Raw genomic sequence first — 24,565 nt, 5'->3', positions numbered from 1 at the left:
AACATATCTAGCTGGTACAGCTTAAATTGTGGGCCTATAAAACGCCGCTCTTTGTGCATTGGTTTGTAGTTTGAGTGAGTTGGTTGTAGCCTATTGCAGAATTTAACTGTTCTAGAATTGTAGTATTAACATGTCAGTAGGCCTGGCTATTTGCCATGCGGTGTGCATAGTTGTACATATTGTGAATAAAATCTCCTTACTTGTTTTGTTTGCTGGACGTTCTGCCTCTGCTGCCTTACTTTGGTCGGATCACTTATAGGTTTGCCTAACTGATGAAATTAATACAGGAATTCGTAAGTGAATGCATTAATAAATGAATGTAAAAGTTAACAAATCAATGCATTAAAAATAATTAATATTTGACAATAATCTGAAAAGAAAATATATCTTTAATCTCACATTCACGTATATTTATTCTCAACCTTTATATTGCTATGCATTTATTCTTTTACTTCATTATTTTTTTTAATTTCTGTATTTATTTAAAATTGTATTTATTATTTCCAGTATTTACTCTTTAATTTATGCATTTATTTAAACATTTATTTATGATTTCTATATGTATTTGTACTGTTATCATTTTCCATCCTCCATACAGCGCAGTTAGACTTATTTTGTTCAGGCAGTATCATGCTGAAGTGTGGAAATGCTTTTATTAATTATTAATATGACCATAGTCAATTTTTACTATCAACTGATACTTGCAGGAAATGACACAAGAACATTTTATAAACTGAATGATAAGGATGGAGCTCTTTTGAGGTCATCATTTCAGTTATGCTGTTAAAGTGCCTCTAGAAATGTAGAAATGTATAACTAAAGTGATCAAAGAAAAAGGACAAGACAGAGTGACTTCAGAAATATACAGACATTTATTTACAAATATGTTTGCATTTGCGAAATTCCAAAATAAAAGATATTAAACAGATTTAGAAAGCATAGGTAAAGTTTGTGCTGTTGTCTTTTCATCTGTATCATATAAATATACATAAATAAGATCTGTGTGCACTTAAACAGGTGGAATGGTTTCACTTCGCCGAGCACAATCAGTATTCTTCATCACACTCATCATCCTCCTTATTATTATTGATTATTCATCACCAACAGGAACAATAATTTTGGTTCTTTCTGAAACATTTTTGTCATATATAGTTAGACAGAATTCCTACTCCATGATACATTTCACATTCATTATCATCTGCAGAGTGTGCAAATTAAGACACAGTTATTGTTCTTAATGACCTGATATGATTTATTTTTATCAGGAAGTGACAATATGGATGAGGATAAGGGCTACATGTGAAATCATTTTTGAGATCTGACTAAAACTGAAAACTGTCAGATTTCTGAAATTTTCAGAAATAAATATAATTCTTTTTGTTTTACTGGTGGCCCCATTTTCCATAGTCCTCTTGACATAAAGCCATAATTATTATTGCTGCTCGGAATTTTAAGAAAAGTAAGCTTTGGAAGTGGAATTATTTTAATTAATTGACTCTTTATTCCAAATTCTTTGCAATAGCTTCTGCATTTTATTTGACGTGTATAAACATATATATTATGTAATTCGGACTCTTTCTTCACACTAGAAAAGTAAATACAAATGATTTTCTGCAGTTGTATTATATATTTTTACTGTGCTCTACCCATGTTTGTAAATGTTTTTAATTAACTTTGTTCTGCTTTAGTTATCAGTGATGTTGTTGAGTGTTCAAGGACATTTGAGGATCCGCCAGTTACTGTAAGGCCTCCTGCTGTCCAGTCAGATGTTCATCTATCGTCATCCTGCGGGGGTCTGCAGGGTCGCTAAAACAGGGGCTTTAAAAGGGATGAAGTGAGGCTTAAAGGTGGAGACTAAAATTCACCTTCCCAAGATCCGAATTTTTGTCACCTAGCTAACATGGTGACCTTTGACCCCGAGATCCCCACAGCAAAAAGTCCGAAAAGCTGGCCTCATGCCTTCAGCTGTCCTTCTGACACATTTTAACATCCTCTGACTACGTAAAGCTTGTGCGATTCTGTACAAAGCAAGTATTTTCTTTATAATTTTTGTGTAATCAATAATGACAAAAAGGAAAAAAAACAGAGGGAATATTACAAAGGACTTGCAAAAATATATCTCCACAGTGGTTTCAGATATTACGGACTCTGCTTTATATTAACGTTGCATTGCATGAGTGCCCTACACTAGCATTTCAATTCTGCAGCTTTGGTTATAGTTAATAAATTAAGTCTAAACTGCCAAATGAAATCTGAAACCAAAAACTATATTGAGGAAAACCATGGTGGGCATGGTTACAAACCTGCAGTGTAACAGAGTGATAGCAGCCAGTCTATGTAGCTTAATGACCGACAGAAAAAAGAATGTAGAGGAATTTTTTCAAGGCTGTAGATAGAGAGGAGGAATAATTGAAATGTTTTGGGGTTTCTCTGGTCCCTAATTGGTTCACTAGTCCCTACACACAATTTCTGTCAAAGCCTTACCCTTCCCCATCTTCCAAATTCACCAACCATCTATCACTTCCTTTTCCCACTGTCCTTCGAGTGTGCTCTTTTGTGTGTGAACATTTTCACACGTACTGTATGGGTCTGCATTCATTGGTGTTATGGTGTTATGCTGTTCGCGATATTTTGTGGAACCACGAAGTGTGTGTCCTTCTTCAGTGTTTTCTAAAGTATTCCAGGATGTTATTCCCTCCAAATGAATAAAAATGCCATAGTCAAATTACACAGAAGCGCTCTGACTTGTGTATTTTTAATTTCCGTGTGTTTTCCTCTCTTTTTATCCATGGTCAAACACCCAGCTGTACATAATTGTGAATGGCTATGTGGTGAAGAGCACAGCAGTAGTAGATGTTGATTTGGTTATAAAAATAAATTGCACAGAAAGGAATAATAACCCTGCACAAAGATTGCAGACTGGTCTTCACAAGTGTGTAGCAAGCTACAAAATGGATCTGTGGAGTAGATGCGGATGCGCAGGAGTCATCAGAAGAAGAACTTCCTCCTTGGTAGGGATAAAAATATTGCTGCAGAGATTGGACTAAGGGTGTATGTAGCATGGGGGCTGGGTGCTAAGTCCTGTGGCCCTTCAGGAGAGCCGTTTCTCTGTTAAAATATCTCATCGGGAATGACTGTGTTGAACGGGTGGTCCCAGAATGTGGAGGTGATTCCAAAACCTGTAAAGAGAAATTAAGATTATGGACTGGATTTATATAGCGCTTTTCAACCAATGAGTGCCAAGAATCAGCAAGGGTTCACATCATTGGCTATGAGCAATATGTTTTACATATTCTCCTCCTATTCAACATTTTTCCTTTAATTCATTTCTTCTTATTATTTTATTTAAGTCTATCCTTTTATTTCACACGTTTACTTTAACTTCTCAAGTTTGAATAGATACTTTCTTTTTTATGTTATACTTTTATTGCACACTGTTACTTTAACTCCTTATGTTTATATTATATTATTTTTAAATGTATACTAAACTTACATTAACATTTAGACACTTACTATTAAAGTTTATATTAATATATTTGTTATCCTTTTATTGGATTTTATTGGATAATAAACATTTTACTTATCTTTATACTAATAATTAGATTTATTTATTTTCATTTGATCTTTTCACGGAATAATTTTAATTAAACTTCTTATATTTATATAACCTTTTTCTTTTATCCTTCAGGGTAAAAGTCCTTCAGAAAAGTTATTTTTAAGTGTTGATTATATTTCACACTATTAATCCAAATCTGCAAAGTAACTAAAGTTACATAATAAATGTGGTGGAGAAAAAGTAAACGACTGACCTCTGAAATGTAGTGGAGATGAGGTAAAAAGTAGCACAAAATGTTAAATACTCAAGTTAAGTATAAGTATATCAAAATTGTACTTAAGTGCAGTACTTGATTAAATGTTTTCAAATTCCTGGTTTCTGGTGCTCACCTGCTTTCTGGTGCTCAAAGTGGTGTTTGACGTGGTAGGCTTTAAGGCTGTACATATACGAGCCTTTCTTTGGGGAACCGTAGTGAAGGTAGTAGTGGATCATATCGTACACTACGTAGCCACACAGTCCTCCTACAAACACGGAGGTCCCGAGGATCTGCGGGAGCGTGCTGAGGAGGATTAGATAGAAGCTTCCCACCACTAAGGAGGCCAGGCCTGGGGGGAAGACCAGCCGAGCGCCGTCATACGGAGACTGTGGAGACAGACATCGTACAGTGAGAAAAATTGCGTATATATTTATTTTGTTTCTTTATCAACCCAGAATTATTTGCTGATTCGATTGTGGTAAGATGATTTTTTTTGACTGTAGACTTCATACCAGATATACAGTATTACACATATTTAGTAGTTTCTCTTAATTTGATTTAACTTATTTATTTACAGCTTTTTTTAATAGATATTTTGCTACTACAACATTTTATTTACTGATTCTCTTGTAGCGTTATTTTTTTCATTTTTTTTACTGTAGACCTTATCCCAGATATATTTAACATATTTTTGATGATAATTTGTAATCATTTAATTACATTTTTTGATATATTTATCTATAGCTTTTTAAAAAATATTTATTTTCTTGTGTCATCCAAAGGCACAATTGGCACTTCCACCAATGCAGATGACACTCAAATGAGGCTTGTTATGAAATGAATACAATCAGGTGCACTTTTTGATCAAAAGCTAGATGGCCGAGAATTTCAAGCAGCTAAATGTTGATAAGACTTGGGTTAGAATTATTGTTTATGGCACAGGGCTAGGACAACCTCATTATGGGCCAAAACTGTAAAAAACGTGGTGTTATCTCTAATTACAACCACAGCTTAAACATTCATGGTAATAAAGTTGTGCAATCTAGTTTCCTACAGCTCTAGTGGCTCCCCAAGATCAGTAGAATTTTATACAGTAAGTATCTTGAGAAAAACATGCTTTTATTTCCTCTCGTCTAGACTTTTTGTAACCCTACACGTCTGAGTCAGTAAAATGTATACAGATTAGTTATTGTAAAATTGCAGCTGCCAGCTCACAAAAACTATTTAAAATATTTAACGCTATTTTATCTTCTCTTCTTTCAATCCTGGTAAATATTTGAATTGATTTAAGATATTATCAATAACTTTTAAGGCCGGCTACACCTGAGATCTTGGCAAGGTCCCCCTCCAAGACTCAGCTAGCAATTCTGCGATCTTCGCTGAGGACTGAGTGCTTTCAACCTTATTTAAATCCTGATTTAAATCATATTATGAGTGTATATTTAGAAGGTTTTGGCCCCAGTTATAAACAACACATTGATTCATTTAGATATTTTATTTAGCGTATTTAAATGTTCTCATATCCTTTACTCAAAGTTGCATACTGTAACTTCTAAACAGTTTGAAATATGTTTTACCATTGTTTGACTGCCATTTATTGTTGTCTTGACTTCATCAGAACTTTGAAACTTTGTTTTTGTGCTATATACATAAAGTTTATTACTACTATTAGATTTCAGTTTTTCAAAAGCACAAAAAACTGTTTGTTTTAAGAGAATCATAAATGACCAATGACAAATTGACTACAAAACTACTGATAACACTCCATGTGCGCTCAGTTCGAAACAATCAAAATGAAATTGAAACTACTGTATACTTGTATGGGAAAGGGAGACAGTTGTCGGCCACATCAATAAAAAAAAATAAAAAAATTATTGAGCCATAACGTACTTAATGTTGATTAATGATTAAACCAGTTTCATGCTTATGAGATCTGCCCGTCCCTGTGTGTTTTTACCTTGTGGTGCTGTCCATGCAGGAGGAAGTGTATCGTGATGAGATAGTAGTTATGGGCCGGGGGTTTCATGTGGAAGACGAAGCGATGGATGCAGTACTCGATGAACGACCACAAGAACCAGCCCATCAGAAAGAGCAGGGGGAACAAGTACTTATGGATCGGGATAGAGAAGTCTGAAAAACATACACAGAAATGGACTTAGATTAAAACACACCTTAAGTGGTTAACCATAGACTAAAAACACACATTTAGTGTATGGTTTTGTGCATACACAAATGAAAATATGGATGTGCAGAACTCTTTTGTGCTTTTTTTATAAACACCCCCCATTTTTGCTGCAACTTGGACTATTCCATATCACCATCCAGAGGGAACCTGATCAGTACAGGCAGGATCACATAGGACTTAAAGTTTGGATAGTTTGGAACAGACTGTGGACAGCCACGCACAGTGTCCCTAAAATATGTGTTTGTTATGCCAGCATGCATTGTATATGGCTGAGTGTGTTTGTGAGTGTTTGTTACCTGAAGTGAGTTGTAGCCTGGTGGTGCCCTTTGCCAGCGTGGTGTAGCAGTACCAACTGAAATAAAACACAATAGGAAGCCACACCACTGGTACCCAGTACCTGCAACAAACAACATTTAGCATAATGGTCATACCTGTATTCTTTCCATCATGTTTGTTTTATATGTCATTGAGGGGGCCCCAGAGGAGCAGGAACCTCAATCTATAAATATTTAAGTTTATTGAAAAGCTGCTTGTATGATTGTGTGGAACGCTACGGAAGGGATTTGGAGTGAAAAGCTCAACGCTGTCAGTGTTAAAATAGGAATAGGAATAACTGACTACATGTATAAATTAAAGTTCAGCCTCACACCGTTTGAGGATTTATTCTGGATTAACTGAGGATCTCGGGACCTTTCCATTTACCAACAAGTGTCTTACTGTATGAGTCCCCTGCAGTAACACTTCAATCACCATTATTGCATCACTACGTATCAATTTTTTCTTATATCATCTTGGAACACATTTTTCCCAGATGGGTGGTGACAGTTAGTGGTTAGGTTCTATATTAAGTCCCTTACCAGGAAGTCTTGGTACCGGCCTCCAGGAAAGAGTTTCCAAACAGTCTGATGGGTCTGTCGACTGGCTGGTGGACCCACGCATCGTATTTCTCTCCGAGGTGGCCTACCTGCCACGCAAGGGGCTTCCGCCAGTCCACCAAATCCTGTAGAGATACAACCAATGAGAAACGAGTCAAAGAAATTCCATACACATAAATATGGCTGTGCTGGAGAAAGCACGAGAGCATTTATAAAACAAATGTTGTTGTCTCCAGCAGGTGGCAGCAGAGTGTTACAAACTGAGACTTAAACTAGGAAGTGAATACCTGGCTGGTATTGTGCTAGTAATTATTAAACATTTTTGAGTCAAAGACCATGGAATTAAACACCATTATAAGTGCTTTATAAGCTCCTCGTGCTTTCAGCTAATGCTTGCACAATTAATCAGAATTTAAGCGAAAATAGCAATATGGACTAGTTAGAACTATTAGTTAGGACTAATAGTTCAATATTAAAAAGGCAGAAATCATAATGTTTCTGAAAGGCTAATGTACCATTTTAAATGAACTATTGTGGAGCTGCAGAGATATCCCTGCCTACAAATAGTATTCTAGAGATGAACAGATCCTCTATTAATGATCATTTTCATAGATTTTCCAATCATAATGAGAATACTGCTGCGATAATGATCTAACCTTCCTAAATTGTTAACGTCAAAGTCAAAATAATTTAAAATGTTTTTTTTTCCCAAATTGTGCAGCCCTACCTACGTGAGTAATGCATACAAACATTGATTTGTGCAGTCAAGTATCACACTGATCTTTTTTCATATACACAAGAGAGATGAGTATAGTAAAACTGTGTGCAGACTAGAAAAAGAAATCACAATAACTTCTGAAGCATCATGTGATCTTTGGTGATTATTCAAAAGATGCCCACGTGATGGTGTCATGCCTATAAAAACCCCTCTGAGCACATCGGTATCAGGCACGGACTCACACAGTGACCTCACGTTGCTTATCTTGTCCCATAATGATTCAAGTAACGACATTTTACCACCTAGGTGATAACGCGTTAATCACCTACCCTTGTTTAATCACAGAGAAACCTGAAGATCCTCAGTGGTAACTCTACCACACAATGAGCGGCCACTCTCTCTGACATCTCCTCTTCCATGTACACACATCCATTCACTCTGACAGTTTAGAATGCCGTGGCACACTGCTGACAGTGACTGCTCAGCATCCTGTCACATCACCGTCTGGTTTACAACTTATCAACATCAGAGCATGGCTTCGTAACGCCCTGCTCTGTCTCTTATTACATCCGTTCCCTCAGGACAAAGTGATAAGCAGCATGCACCTTTTTCTGCTTGGGCTGACAGAAGGTAACACTGGGCAGTACATGTACACGGCTACAAATGGACGACACTTTATTTATTCAAGTCAGCTTTCACCCAATCACACATATTCACACTGAGGCAGAGGCTGCCACACAAGGGTCCACCTGCTCAGGGAAACCAACATACTCCATACCATTGTCCATCGGGATCAATTTAGGGATAACTATCTTGCCAAATGTTGACTGCAGGGGCTGGGGGTCAAATCACTGACCTAAGCTTGGAAGATGACCATCCAAACTCGTGAGCCACAGACGCCCAAATAAAAGCATAACATGGAAGAGGCCCTATTATGCTTTTTGGAGTTTTCCCTTTCCTCTAGAGTGTTGTTTAGGTTTCTGTGCATGTAAAAGCTTTGCAAAGGCTAACATTATGACATCACTATGTAACACTTGCACTTCTATTGCCTAGCGCTCCAACACATTGTACATGATAGGCTAAGTGGCGGGACATCTCTAAGCGATTACCAATCACCACAGAGCCGGCCAGCTAGTCAATCCGAGCAGACTGGGCTCTGGTTTCTGACAGAGGGTGAAAATAGGTGCTGCAGCACAGGCAGTATGATAAAAATAAAGAGCTTTTTATTTTTATTTATATACAGATAAGGTGTAGTATATAAAAAATAAAAGTATAATCGCCTGTCATATGGTGAAGATAATCCCACTTCCCTCAAATGAGTTATGATATTTTGTGGTAGAAGTTATTTAATTACAATGTTATCTGATAGTTTAAATAAAACGAACTAACTACTTACTATCAGACTGGCAATAACTCACAGTCAATATTTATTCTTAATATTAATGACCGTCACACTGACGGAATTCTAACATGAAAGACAAGGAAGACAAAGTATCTTGAATGATCATGTGACGAACCACACAAAAGAATCAGATGCATTTATGAAATAGGGCCTAGGTGGATGAGTGGATGGCTCGAATATAATGATGACACACACACACACACACACACACACACACACACACACACACACACACACACACACACACACACACACACACACACACACACACACACACACACACACACACACACACACACACACACACACACACACACACACACACACACACACACACACACACACACACACACACACACACACACACACACACACACGAGAATCTAAATAATGTGGGACTCCTGCTTTACCAGTTTCTCCCTGCACTGTGTGTACACAAAGTAAACTGTGTCAACAATACAAAGCTATTAAACAAGTTGAAAAGGTGGCCACTTCAGGGTTTTTCCCTTTTATAGTTAAACCTTTTTTTACTACATTGTAGTTTTGCCACCAATCCAAAAAGCTAGTGTCAATATTTGTTCTGATGTCGAATTATATATAAATATTACCTTATACTTTGTATGGTGCACTGGTAGAGCCTGGGACGGTGTGGCTATAAAACCTGTGAATCTTTAAATATATACACACCCATATACACTCAACTCAAATGATCTTATTTGTTTGAGAGACTTTTTTATGTTGTGCAGAAGTTCGGTTTGTCTTCCTGTTTTTCAGAGAACCACTGAGTATATAATGACACGCCTGTTTATGCTGCACATGGTTTGGTTTTTGAAGTCACACCACAAAAGAGCTCTGTGATTGGTGTGTTCGAAGCACATGGTTTATTTGACATGGCTCTTAACGATTTACTGTAGTTACTTCAGGGCTTTACTTGTCAATGATTTTAGAAGAATTGATTGGGAGTAGCTTTACGTGTGGAAACACTGAGCGTTATGTGGCCCAGGTGACGTCTGGTTTACTATGTGAACAATAAAGCATTTTACTCATTATATTGGTGCCTGGCAACGGAGAGAGCTAGATGGACTTGTTAAATGTGGCACGACTATGTGCTTTGTGAAGAGCTGGTCTGCTGATACAGCTGATTTCTGAATGAACAAACACCCGAGAATTAATAGAATTTTTGAAGGTCATGTATTATACAACTTTTTGAGGTCATTAAAGTGTTATTTAATTTGAATAGAATATGTTTACATGGTTTAATGTTCACAAAGCTCTTTATGCTTTTCATACGGCCTGTCTGAAAGTAGCGGAATTGACCCTCTTTATGAATCTGCAGGTTCTGCTTAAGGCTGGCTTCACAACATGATTGTGTTGCAAGGGCTAAGCTCACTCTTTGCTGCGTTGATCAGCTGTGTTTACTGAACAGAGTTTCAATGACTACCGAGAATATTAATTGATACGAAAAACTTAATTCAGCACATTTTCCAGCAGATCTGATGCCAAATGGGAGAAGTTAACACCTGCAGCCAATATTACAGGTTTCCCTGATGTTTATTCTGAGATAGATAGATAGATAGATAGATAGATAGATAGATAGATAGATGGATAGATGGATATATGGATAGATGGATAGATGGAGAGATGGATAGATGGATAGATGGATAGATGGATAGATGGATAGATGGATAGATGGAGAGATGGAGAGATGGATAGATGGATAGATGGATAGATGGATAGATAGAGTATACGTGTAAAAGTGTACAACACTTATACACGTATATGATAGTAGCATAATGACTACTGTAAGATAAGCAACATGTAATAATAATTGGTCCTGTATAATGTCTATATAACTGAATGTGGAATAATTTACAGATTAGTATTATGGTTAGAATGATTCTTGTATAAAAAGTATTGCCATTTTTACAAGTGTGTGTAAAGGGTCGGGAGTGTTCATTCAATAATGTATTCTGACCAAATAATTTATTACAGATTAAAAAATAGAGAGAAACCTAGTCCAAGTATAAAAGTTACTCAGTTACTTAGTTTACTTTGAGTTTACTCAATTTCAAATTTCAACTACAGACAAGATATAACAAAAATTGGGAAATGTGGCCATTGATGCAGGATTTTAACTTGGAGCAGCAGCAGTAGTACACATTTCAATTCAATTGAATAATCAGAAATTTTATTTCCTGTTTTTTCCTGTATCAGGTTTTCTCGAGGGGTAATTTGAAGCAGGCTAATTATTTGCAATGCACTCTCTCTTCATGCTTTGATGCCTCTTGGGAGAAACACTTATCTTAAAGAACTGGAAATATATTTAAAAATGTTATCCTAGGAATCTGCTCTTTTTTTTTTATAGCTGAAGCGGGATACAGTTATTTTTTGTATCCCAATTATGTAACAGCATTACAAGTATTCTGTTACTACTATTTCTGTGTGCGTTTCTACATGCTGTTGTCTCGCAGTGTGAGAACTGCAGGGTCCACTCACAAAGGAGGCAGGGTGAATAACCTGATGACTGTTCACCTTTATTTTACACCCCCCTTCCCCTGCCCCATCAACAGCACACACACACACTGCTCGATCTTCTCTACCTTATTTGGTCGCTCTCATTCCAATCCAGAGTATGTAATTACAGATCAGTTTCAACCAACACATACATATAAGAGACAATGCATGAATGAATTCAGTTTCTCCAAGTGATCTATTACCAACTCTCTCACCAAAACACACACACACACACACACACACACACACACACACACACACACACACACACACACACACACACACACACACACACACACACACACACACACACACACACACACACACACACACACACACACACACACACACACACACACACACACACACACACACACACACACACACACACACACACACACACACACACACACACACACACACACACACACACACACACACACACACACACACACACACACCTTGTCCAGGTCCACAGAGCTGCAGCGGTTGTACGCGTCATTCTCTTCCTCCTCTTTTTGGTCTGACGTCTTTTCTTCTGTCTGCTCGCTGGCATTCCTCCTCTCTCTCAGATTCTGAAGAAAAACAGGACAAAAATAACGTAATTAACATCAGGTACAGGTAGACAGGTGGTTGAATTGGTGAGAGAGTCGTCATAAGGCTCAACAAACATCGAAATAGGGTTCATCAAATACTGTGTGGTCAAGATGCACAAACACTTGTTGCACCTGAAAAATAAACAATGTAAACACATTGTTTTTTTCTGACCTGATGATCGAGGTAGCTAAGATTTTGGCCATCCTTCAACTTCCACATTTCTGTTGAGAGGTGCATAATTGGGCAATCTCGGAATAAAATCTGAATCAGATTACTGGAATTGGGTTTTCAGGGAAGTTTTGGAATTAATAAAATAAATAAAATAATAATAAATAGAATACAAAAATATTTATACAAAAAAAGAAGACTAAAAAGAATTTGTAAAAAAAAAAAAGAAGGTTGTATTTATATACACACACGTCACATTCCAAATAAAACTAAAAAGAATGTAGTTTTCAGAAAATGTATCAAGTTGAAGTAAAAATGCGGAAGGAAAATTATGTAGTAAAAAACATTAACGTCAACAAAATAATGTAAAGTAAAATGTCAAATAAAAGATCAAATAAAAGTAAAATATAAAAATAAATATTTACATAAACATAAAAAGTTAACTTAAAGATGTGAACATTGCACAACAATATATTAAATGGATATAACCATCAGTGGTGTATCAGTAAGATATTTCTGAACTGCTGCTGTGATAACATGACAAGCAACTTTTCCTAGCCTGATGCTTTGAAGGAATTAAACAGTCACAGTGTGTCATTCACTGGGTGGGAGCGATTGGTGGCAGGTAAGCACAAAGTTTAAGACCAAAAGTGCAAGAGAGCTTTCCCAATACCCTGAGACAGGAGATTAGTTGGGTGGAGTTATAGGATGCTGTCGTAACTCAAGATTGATTAAAATAAATATGAAAACTCATTTAACTGCAAATAACTGAAATAAAACAATTAGTGCAGGGTCATTTGATAATTGACTTTGGGCAACAGGATTTCTGACCAACTACCAAACTATTGAGAGTGAACCTGGAGTGTTTTATGACCATGTGACATAATAATTTACATTTGCAATGTTCAGTGTCTGAACCTCTGATCTCACAAACACACGGTCACCTTTTTCACAGATACAGGTACAACCCACTAGGCACTGATCACTGATTGACATGATGGCTACCTTTAGGGGAGGCAATCTCTCCAAATGTTTTTTTTATATAAACAAAACTCGTATTTGTACTCGTGAAGATAAACCTGTCCAATCGTTTCATTCGTCCTGAATGATAGATTCAGGGCCCATTGGAGCTAGTGCTGCTAGCTTATTTTTATTGGAAAATGGTTTGCAACACTGGGCTGAGTTTTTATCTGTAAGGTAAATCAAAAGCTACTTTATTTTAAGTACATTAAAGGATACGATAGTATGATGAAATGACAATACCAGCTATACATAACAGAGTTGTGCAGCTTAACCTTAGTGATGAAATTTTCACTTGCAGAAAAATACATATTTTTTCAAAATATTTTCCATTACAACTGCAACTTGGTTATTACAACCTCTCAAATCAGTCCTTACAACTTCACGAATCTGCTCTGTGGCAGTATAAATCGGCGAATCTGCCGCCTTCACTTTAGCTACACTTGTGATGAATGTGTCGCTAAAGTAATTTTCACTTGTAGATGTGGAGGAGGGAGGGGGGATGGAGCGAAGGGGTGGAGCAATCAGAACGACGAGGAGCAAGCTCGAGTCAGTCACACAGTCACATGCCGGTATAGTCAGTTCATGGTGAGTACGGCAAATACAAGTTGTAACAAGCAGTAGCGCTGAGCAAAGTGACTAGATCGCGACCTTACACCGCATTCCAAATTATTATGCAAATTGGATTTAAGTGTCATAAACATTACATTTTTTGTTTTTCAATTACAATCATGGATGGTATTGTGTCTCAGGGCTCTTTGGATCATTGAAATCAATATCATACACCTGTGATAATTAGTTTGCCAGGTGAGCCCAATCAAAGGAAAACTACTTAAGAAGGACATTCCACATTATTACGCAGGCCACAGGTTTCAAGCAATATGGGAAAGAAAAAGGATCTCTCTGCTGCAAAAAGCATCAAATAGTGCAACACCTTGGACAAGGTATGAAAACATTAGATATTTCACGAAAACGTATGAGTGATCATCGTACTGTGAAAAGATTCGTGGCTGATTCAGAGCAGAGACAGGTTCGTGCAGATAAAGGCGTTATAAGGAAGGTTTCTGCCAGACAAATTCATCGGATTAGGAGAGCAGCTGCTAAAAAGCCATTACAAAGCAGCCAACAAGTCGCTGGTGCCTCTGGAGTACAGCGAACCTCAAGGTGTAGGATCCTCCAGAGGTTTGCAGTTGTGCATAAACCTACTATTCGGCCACCCCTAAAAAATGCTCACAAGCAGAAACGGTTGGAGTGGGCTCAGAAATACATGAGGACAACAGTCTTGTTTACTGATGAGTGCCGTGCAACCCTGGATGGTCCAGATGGATGGAGTAGTGGATGGGTGGTGGATGGCCACCATGTCCCAACAAGGCTTCAACGTCAGCAAAGAGGTGGCGGAGTCATGTTTTGGGCCGTAATCATGGGGAGAGAGCTGGTAGGTCCCTTTAGGGACCTTGGCAAAGTATATAGAGTTTCTGACTGACTTCCGTGGTACAAAAAGAAGAACCGTGCCTTCCGTAGTAAAATCGTCTTCATGCATGACAATGCACCATCTCATGCTGCAAAGAATAACTCTGTGTCATTGGCTGCTATGGACATAAAAGGAGAGAAACTCATGGTGTGGCCCCCATCTTCCCCTGACCTCAACCATATTGAGAACCTTTGGAGCAACCTCAAGCAAACGATCTATAAGGCTGGGAGGCAGTTCACATAAATCACAATGGTTGATGACTTGAAAAGTATACTGACTGTCATTTGCATCGACTATTTAGGAAAATCTGAAAGAAATATCATTTGCATAATAATTTGTTACGCAGTGTATAAAAAACATGAACTTTATAAAGTCATATTACCTTACAAGGCCTTACAAATTCATGTCTATTTACAATTATATCCTGTGGTGACCCAGTTATACCATGAAACCTGCCTCCTGACACTCAAAAATATTCTCAGTTTCCTTTCAGTGTCTATTACTGTGTTAAGTTTACAAGCTGCTCAGCAGATATTAGCATATTGATTTACCAGTGACAAGTGAAAGGCAATGAATTTAGCCATATGTTGAAGAAGTTATGATTAAAAATAAAACATACAAATATAAATATCAGTGAGCATACTGTATGGGCAGACAGGTGGTGGAGAAGCGGATTAACCTATAAGAGTAAATCACTTTTTAAAAACACATTTTCTAAAATATTATTTTATGCCTTTTATTAAGTTTGACTTCATATTGTTTGTTTCCTTCGTCATTTATAATGTGATCAGTTGCTGGTTTTGAGTGCATTTTATTTTGCATCTATGTGTATTATTTCTGTTCTGTTTTTATGTGGATGCACTGTAACTGTTAGAAGGAGCTGTATAAATGTAACTGATTATTATTATTAGTTTAAAAAGATAACATTTATTTACTTTTTGCCGTAAACTTGGTTCAGTCAGACAACTCACGTGTTTCATTATGTTTATTAGAAGGAGTATATCGTTTAAATTTGTCATCTAGGCTCGGGCCTCATCACTCCACATATTAACATAGAACATTGAGTGATGATTAGATAACTATCCCCCGGACCTACAGGTGGAAGCTGGGGAGGAAGCTGGGGTTTGTGGTGGGGCAGGCGAGCATCGCCAACGTGAACGCATTTAGCTGCATGGAAGCAGCAGTGGCGGCAGCAGCATTAGCGAGGCAGAGGTAGGTAGATCTGGCAGCTTAGAGCGCCAGATTGAGGAGACTGTGTTTGGTTGGTTGCAAAAGTGGCGAAGGGCGTTATGTGCAAATGTATCACTGGTGCTCGAGTTGACTGCCTGAACTAGCTCACAGGCTTCGCCCCATTTAATGTTAGAGTCCAACCCAAGTGCAGTTTTTCTCTGTGAACGAGCACCTTTAAATCCACATTTCAAGTTTACAAAAGTACAGTGTGGGTTAAATATTCGCTTTAAAAAAAACCTTAGACACAGTAGTAAAGGAAACAGTAGTTTAACACTTTAAATGTAAAAAAAAAATCCTAATCATCTCCCCTCTAATTTACAATTGGCTGCCATCAGTCAATTTAAATATTTATTAGCCAATTGGTTCTAGAAACGTACATAACACCATTTACTCACACACACAGCCTCCCTATGGTTTGTTATTAGCACCACCGTGGCAATTCAACACCTACTGAGGCAACGTTAAACCCCCGTCACACACTGCATTATAACAATAACAAAAAAGAAGAAACAAAAGGAACATTTACCCGTCTCCTCCCTATGGGATTATTTGATCTTGTAACTCACTCTAGTTTTATGAAATCAATACGTCTTAAATCATATTTTTCATGAGGGTTCTGCAGAGATCCTGTGTTACCCAGCGTTATTTATCATCAACAGTAGAAGTGAATAAATCTTGTTGATTTTAATTCTGTGAATAGTGCACAACCCTCAGTATTAGTCCTGTTAAATTATCATTTGTCATATTTTTACTATACTTTTTATTTATTTATATTTTGTGAAAATATTGTCTTTATCTTTTATAATTGTACAATTTTTCGCTCCTTTTTCTATAACTTGTTTGTATGGCACATTCACACAAAGCAAATTCCTCGCATGTGTAAACCTTCCTTTGAATTAAACAACATTCTGATTCTATACAGCCTCTGAGAGGTTGTATAAAAATAATAATAATAACAATAATAATAATAACAATAATAATAACGTCAAGCATATTATCTAGTGGCGTCCAACAATACAAAATAATGAATCAAATGTTTTTGTTGATATCTCCGCCTTTTCACTATTGTGCAACTTGTGGTAAAATAATGGTGTGGGAGTTTGATTGTTTAAAGGTTTACAAATGTATTGTGAGTTTAACACAATTTGAAAGCCTTGATATTATCCGTATCCTGTATGATAAGTTATTATAAATGGCAGACGCAGAGACTTTCACATAAGCTCATAATTTGGATATCACAGTCTTGTAACTCTAAATTAGTAATCATGATCTATAGCTGATACCGAAACAATCACACAGGGTAGCTCCAAAGCTTCCATAATACACACGCACAAACGCACGCATAAGATATCTTTATGATGTTGAAAGTAATAAGTGACACGCCCTCTGTATCAGTGCTGGCGTGGCCTACGTGAGTGAGGCTGTGAGTCATGTGAGAGTCTACACTTTACACTTTATACTGTACATACTGGCTTTACAAAAGGGGGCTGGAGAGCTGTGTCATAAATGAGTTCTGCAGGCGTGGTGCATTTGAATGTAGCTGGTGTTGGGTATGAATAAGAACTGAAATCAAATAGCTAACATCAATCAATCAGAATAAGTAAATATGATAATGTTATTTGCTTCAGTCCTTTGATGATCCCACAGCAAATGTGGTAAACTGTTTGGGTTCATTTGACAATAATACAAATTAAAAAGGAATCCTAATTACTAATTAATATTTATAAGCGGTGTTGGACAGTAATTAAGTACATTTACTTAAGTACTTAAGTGTTGAAGGGAACACAGGGAATTTAGCCTTTTACATGCACATAAATCTATCACACACTACAGGAAAAGAAAACCCCCAAAAAGCACAATATGGCCCATTTGGGGGTACCTGTACTTTACTTGCCATTTCTACTTCTACTTGAATACAAGATACAAGTACTTTTAACCTCGGTTTAAAAGTTACTGGTACTTTGTATGGATATTAATAGTTGGACTTGTAGGAACAATAGGCCTACTGATTAATGATTGGCCCCTTTACTCCTTTTTAACTCATTATAGTAGTTGCATAACTTAGAGTTGCTACTTTGAATGTTATTCAAAAACATTTTAAAAAATGGATGTAATCAACATTCAAATGTTCTGGCTATGTGCACATGTTACTCTCATATTTCCGAATAGGATTTCTCGAAGACGCCCTTTGAATTAAAACAAACAAAACACTCCATTAGCTTTTAAGTCTGACTCTATTTGGTGTAACAGGAACATAAACTACTACACACTTGAGAAGTGAAGCACAGGCAGCCATGATCGACCGTGCAGTTAAAACACAGTGGTGTTTATGTATTTGTTTGTTTTTACGAACAACCAATGAAGTCTTCTGTAATAAATATGGTGTGCTCTTTGCACTCTATGCATGACTAATTAATAGTAAGGGTTGGTATGTGGTGTGTGTGTGTGTGTGTGTGTGTGTGTGTGTGCATTCAGTGACTTAGCTAAAAAGGACAGTGTGTAAAAGAGGAACATTAAGTGCAAAGACCATTAGAACAGAAAAAGATGATAAGAGTCAAGATAAATGTAGGTTAGAGAATTGAACGAGAACTTTAAAAGGAAAGTCTGTTTTACCTAAGTAATCTGCTAACTCTCGGGGACTTGGTCAATGTTACCCAAAAAATGTGATAGCAATTTGAGCAAATCACTCTTATACTACATTATCCTTTTTGTCTTTCTAGAATAGTTTGAACGGTCAAAGTTTTATGTTGTTAGGCTTGATTTTTAGTACTCAAAGTCTGTTGCATATCTCGCATCTACTATGATTTTTACGGTTTTACTTTTCCTGTAGTGTGTTACAGTATATAGGTTTTTCTGCATGTAAACGGTTTGCTATTATTACTCATTATAGGGCCCTTTAAATTCAATTTCCTTGGAAAGAATATAAACTGATATTTTTTTAATAAAAACTTGCATATTTAGCCAATTGTCCAATTAAAAAGGTAGTCTAATATGGATTTAATAATGATATGCTTTTTCAAAACATACAGTATAAAGCTGATAGATTTATTAGTTATTGGAATGATCAATCGCCTCTCTGCCAGTACAACAGGTACCTCCAGATGCAACAATAGGACTGTGTATTCAAAAAAAGGATTATGGGGGAAAGTCAGTTTTGGTGTTCAAATTTGAAGATAACAAACCGATACTAAAACTCATTGGCCTCTTAAGCTATTAAAAAGTTTGCATCCACCTTGAAGGTGTCAAATTGCAGTGGGGAGAAGCAACCACTGTAGCATGTTTCCTGTTCTGTACTACAGAAACATGCTCATCGAATCATAGGAAAGGTAAAACTAAATGCAGGTGGACTTTCAGCAACTTATCAAGTTTTGCATAATATTTACTCATATATTCGTATGCGGTTAGTGGAGCATGGAAAAATGAGTGGCTGGAAAGAAAAAAGCCCATTAGGGAAATTAAAGCCACAGAACCATTGGTGAAACAAGGTGTTCCCTCACCTGTTCACCCATCTGATTATCCAAGTTTGAAGCAGACTGAAGAGAATAAAAAGAATTATCTTTTAAAATAATACAAACATTTAAGCTGTGGTTGGATAGTTAAAAATAACACATCCTAACCGTTTTTCTTAACCAACAACAACTAAGAGAATCTATCTGCGTTAGTAGACGTATTTGTAATGCACCAGCGGATGTACGTCTGCTGGCGAAAAACTACAACTGTCATATCCCGCAAATTACGATAAGTCTATTTAAGTGTTTTGGTCTTGTGACTTTTCCCTTTCCCTCTCGTTTCAGAATCTCTGACCTCCCTTCCTTGTGTGCCTCCCTCTCCTGTGGTTGTCCGCCCTGCCCCTGATTGTTTTCAGCTGTTCCCCATTACCTGGTGTATTTATTGTCCTTGTTGCCCTTTGTCTTTTGTTCATGGTGATTTTCTACCAGTGTCATCAAGCCACGAATACTCCTCAGAGCTTCGAGCCACGTCGTGATTTAGTTTCTTTAGTTTTTTTATGCTCCCAGTGTGTTTTCCTTTTTTAGAGTGATTTTGTGTTGATACAGTTTTTTGTCCATCATAGTGGATCTTTGGTTTGAATAAACCTTTTTTTTTTTTGTTAAAACCTGTGTGAGTCGTGCATTTGAGTTCAATCCCGTTTTCTCAGACGCAACAACAACTTCTAATCATTTTGTGTAGATAGACTACTCTACGCCAATCTACATACTTCCTGCAGTGCGTTCTTTTGATGTTGTTTCAGGCTGGCTTCCTCAACGTAGACAACAGTGAAAATGATATAACCTCATTACCAAGGTTTGAATTTAAATAAGTCAAAATATAAATGGTTGCCTGCGACTCTACCTCACTTCCTGTCCACTCAAATGAATTCACCTGAATCCCAATTAGTAGGATTGTATGTAACTATTTGAATAAATAATACTATGTAATATATTCATAAGTTGTTAGGCCTACACATCTATCACAGTACAAAACACCATTCAAACAGGTTGAATTAAAACAAATGACATGATAAACACCACCCAACTCAGTAAATTGTTGACTTTATTTAATCTGTGTAAGGTTCACAGCTCGCATTTTGGTTTAACACATTGAAAGTAAACGGCTAATTAGTAAAATGGTGAAACCGCACATAATTGTGGGACAGCATTATTTCCTTGCCTCTCGTAAAGGAGGGTCCAGTGTATCCTATGTTAGGCTGATCATAAAAGGAGGCATTCAAGCTCCTTACTATCATGTAGAGAATTCAAACTTATCATGCAGTACTTCCAGACCGTTATAAACTTTCCTAAGCAAGAAAAGACTATTCAACCGTAACCATGGTGTTCCAAAACACTCTATGAGAAAAGTCCTTCCTTTCCTACAATGACAAGCAGTAAACATAACACCATTTTGAGGTGTAGGCTATGATTTACTTTTAAAAATCAAAAAAATCTTTGACCATAGTTTAATTTGGCAGTTTCACAAAGATCACAGTTAATTCACTACGAGTTATAAATCTGAAGTTCAAGCAACTTATCACACTGAACTGCCGATTCCAGTGATTTATAACCTGCCTAAAAATATCTCAACGGGACATTGTGTTTTATTGGTATGGAGACATTTTTGTCATTTACCCAATAGAAACAAATACAACCAGGGCTTTCTGATGGCACACTGAATCCACAACAATAGAAAAAAGATAAAGATATGGTCACCAACAAAGTACTGAGACAATAGTTTCATAATTGTAATTAGGAATGCTCTTGACTAAAGATTTTTCTAGTCGACTAGTAGTCGTCAATTCAGGCGATTAGTCGACTAATCGTCTCACGTATATGATATACTATGATGATTTTTTTTGTTCTCCCAAAATGGTTTCAGTTTCATAGGCTGATAAAGAACCTTATTATAACAGGATGGTACGTTGTGCTTCACATGAAATAGAAAATACAACTGTAATAATTAACCATTGAAATATAAATTAAACTGTAAATGTAGAAACCTCATCCGGTAAGGATTCTTAATGTGTGTGTGAACAAGCAGCGTGCACACACACTGAGCATTTAGTTCTAGTTTCTATAACTCATATCCGAATATAACAACCCAATAAATACTACACAGGATACAGCGACAAATATGCTCGTTGGCAAAAATCCCTCAGCACATTACATCCTGAAAGTTTGAATTTATCGTTTTGTGAGCACAGAATAATTATATATTATAGGATTATATGTGTTTATACAAAGTTAGGCTACTGCTGACTCACTGCTGCTGTTTTCCTCCGAGTCTGAGGAAGCAACACACGTTGTCGGGGATTTTTTTCTAACGATAAGTCGACTAATCAGGGGCAGCCCTAATTGTAATCAATGCTAGGGTCAGGAAATCCACATGTTCATACTATATATTAACTGTATTTACCTCAATGAATTCATTTCTATTCTTAAGCTTTTTATTGACGTAAAATCTGAAAAATCTGTACCAACACATCGATGGAGCAGGTTAATATTTTCTTCATAAACCAGACTTCAAATACTGACTGAATCCAGGAAAAAACTCTTTAACAAGTATCACCTTTAAGATCTTATGCAGACAAAAAAGTGTAGTCGAAATGTACAAATTTGAAGTACTATATCCATTTTTAAAAAGCGATCATAGGTTTGGAATACAAAATGTTAATATTAGTATTAGTATAGTGAAAGTATTCAACTGTAACTTCACACATCAGAAAAATGTAGTGTGGTCAAAAAAATGTGCCTCAAAAATGTCATAGAGCAGAAGTCGCATAAAATGTAAATATTCAAGTACAGGTAACAACCGTGACAACTTAACCTTAATACGACAATTGTAAAACCGAAGAGGAACAGCATTCACATTCAGACTGTGGGAGTTCCTCTTCACTGACGCAAAGACATTAAACATTGACAGAAGTATACTCCATATAATAATAGTTTAGTAACCCTGCAATCTATACTCTCAAAAATAGTTCCCAAAAAAGAACGTTTTCATAATCCATAGTGGACCACAGTGTAAATCCACTACAGTAATAATGTATTCCTAAAATGTAAGTAATAGTTGGATGTTAAAACATTTGTGATCTGAATTATGTTAAAGTTAAATTAAGCATTGTTGAACATGGCTCCACAATGAATCAACATTTTATAGTAATTGAAATATGGCTAGCTCAATATCTAAATCGCGAGCCCATTATTTGATAAATGCTAAATATGTGGTGCGGTGGTGCTTGCGTGATATCCCTACTGACAAACTGTATTTTACAAAATTTATTTTAAAAAACCTCTTTGGTACAGATCCTCAAATGATCATTTAATATATTTTTCAATCTAATATCGTAAAACATATTGCAACCAGTCAAAATAATCTCGGTACGATCATTTTTGCAAAGCATGCCACCCTGTTGGGGAGCACAATTTTTGTAATTTGATATTAAAAAGGGACATACTTCGGTCATTTTCAGATTCCTTTTTGGGACTTCTAATAAATCACGTTTACACGCTTTAAAGAGGCCCTATAATGCCTTTTGGTCTTTTTTCCTTTCCTGTTCTATAGCTTATTATTAGGCTAAAATCTCAAGGTTCCCTCCAGAGGGTTTGTTTTGTTTCAGTTTGTCGGTTGGTAAGCAATCCAGATACCCAAATACTAAATGTTGCTACAGAAATCCTACACTAAGCTGATATAACTTCATGTCCAGTAAAGTCGAGGACTTAGGTAACCCCCACACCCTTTTCCTCTCTGACTCAGAATTCTACATCCCTCTATCTCTCTGGCTCAGTTTCAGAGAGCTAGAAAACAAATGTATGGCCCGTTACCTGATAGTTGTTAGGTAAACACTAAATGCAAAAGGAGGGAGTTAAGTAACTAATTGGCGGCTTCATCTTTTTTCCTGTTGATCCAGGAGTGCTTGTGTACACTCTTCATGCCGAGGCTGAGACAATGGCTGGTATGCCTGTGCTGTTGACATAACTCTCACCCCATGCAACCCATTGTCATGTCAAGAATGACACCGATTAACTGCATTAGAATGTGAAGTCCTACTTGGATCTTTCATTATGTGCTCTAGCTTACAATATATAGTGTGGTTCACAACATGAATTCACAATGAACATCTTAAACCTTCAATAAGAATTTTCCTATCGTTATAAAAGCCAATCCCAAATGACATCATTCCTCTTTTGTCCAACATATTTGCTGTTCAGGTACTAACTAATTATTATCTAAAATGTACATAAAATATTTCACTTCATGACATAGTAGTCTGGTCTTAAGGTTACGCCAGGTTACTGTGTTTCTGAATATCACAATTAAATGTAACAATTCAAATTAAGAAATAGATTCAGAGATGCTTTATTATGAGAGGCCACGGTGACCAAATAATCCTAATAAACCGAAGAGATCAGGTCAAGGAGACGAACATAAGAGGCCATGCATGGGTTGACATTATATGGCATGATTGAGTTCATGGGCTGAACTGATAGAAAAAAGGGTTCAATCTGGGTTTAAAGCCAAATCACTAGAGGGTAGGGTAAGGCAAAAAAAACATTTTTTAAAGCATTTTCATATAGGCTACCCGGATCCCTTTTATTTTCCCTCGAAGCTTAAAGATTAAACCATCCAACCAACCAAATAAAAACTTCAACCTCAAGAACAAGTATAACAATTTGACCATCGACATGAAGAAAAAACAATCTTAAATTGCATAATATTATGATCTTATGATAGCAGCATTTACTGTTTATTGTCCCTGCCTGATAAGGAACTATTCCGAGGGCCCTTAGTTTTACTTTTGATCATCTTTGATCATCTTAGCTTTTACTTCTCCTCTCACATGGGATCATTCTTGTCAGGGTGCGTGTGGGTTTACATCATTATATTGTATCATTGTGTCTTTTATGACTGGTGATATAAAGAACTAAAAGGTGAAGGGGTTATCTGTAGAACAAAGGCTGAGTTGGCGTTGCCCTCTCGGCAGCCTCTATGTAAGCATACTTGGTCATGCTTGGTTTGTGAAGTGTGTATTTTGAGATCCGAGGATGTGGACAGTGGCACATGGGCCGCACTCTGCTTAA

General features: G+C 36.8%; 1 protein-coding gene across 1 annotated transcript in view; it reads right to left on the bottom strand.

The window, feature by feature from the left end:
• Window positions 1-853: 853 nt before the first annotated feature.
• fa2h (fatty acid 2-hydroxylase) overlaps window positions 854-24,565 on the bottom strand; it is a 36,711-nt gene continuing 12,999 nt past the window's right edge. The window contains exons 2-7 of the mRNA XM_063912074.1: window positions 11,968-12,081; window positions 6,855-6,997; window positions 6,294-6,394; window positions 5,770-5,942; window positions 3,946-4,198; window positions 854-3,179 (exon numbers count right to left, since the gene is read on the bottom strand). Coding sequence (XP_063768144.1) covers window positions 3,112-3,179; window positions 3,946-4,198; window positions 5,770-5,942; window positions 6,294-6,394; window positions 6,855-6,997; window positions 11,968-12,081 — 852 coding nt within the window. The 3' untranslated portion in view covers window positions 854-3,111. The remainder of the gene's footprint in view (window positions 3,180-3,945; window positions 4,199-5,769; window positions 5,943-6,293; window positions 6,395-6,854; window positions 6,998-11,967; window positions 12,082-24,565) is intronic.

This window comes from Eleginops maclovinus, chromosome 2, assembly GCF_036324505.1.
Source record: "Eleginops maclovinus isolate JMC-PN-2008 ecotype Puerto Natales chromosome 2, JC_Emac_rtc_rv5, whole genome shotgun sequence".
NCBI classification, from domain to species: Eukaryota; Metazoa; Chordata; class Actinopteri; order Perciformes; family Eleginopidae; genus Eleginops; species Eleginops maclovinus.
This window is presented reverse-complemented; position numbering and strand designations above follow the sequence as displayed.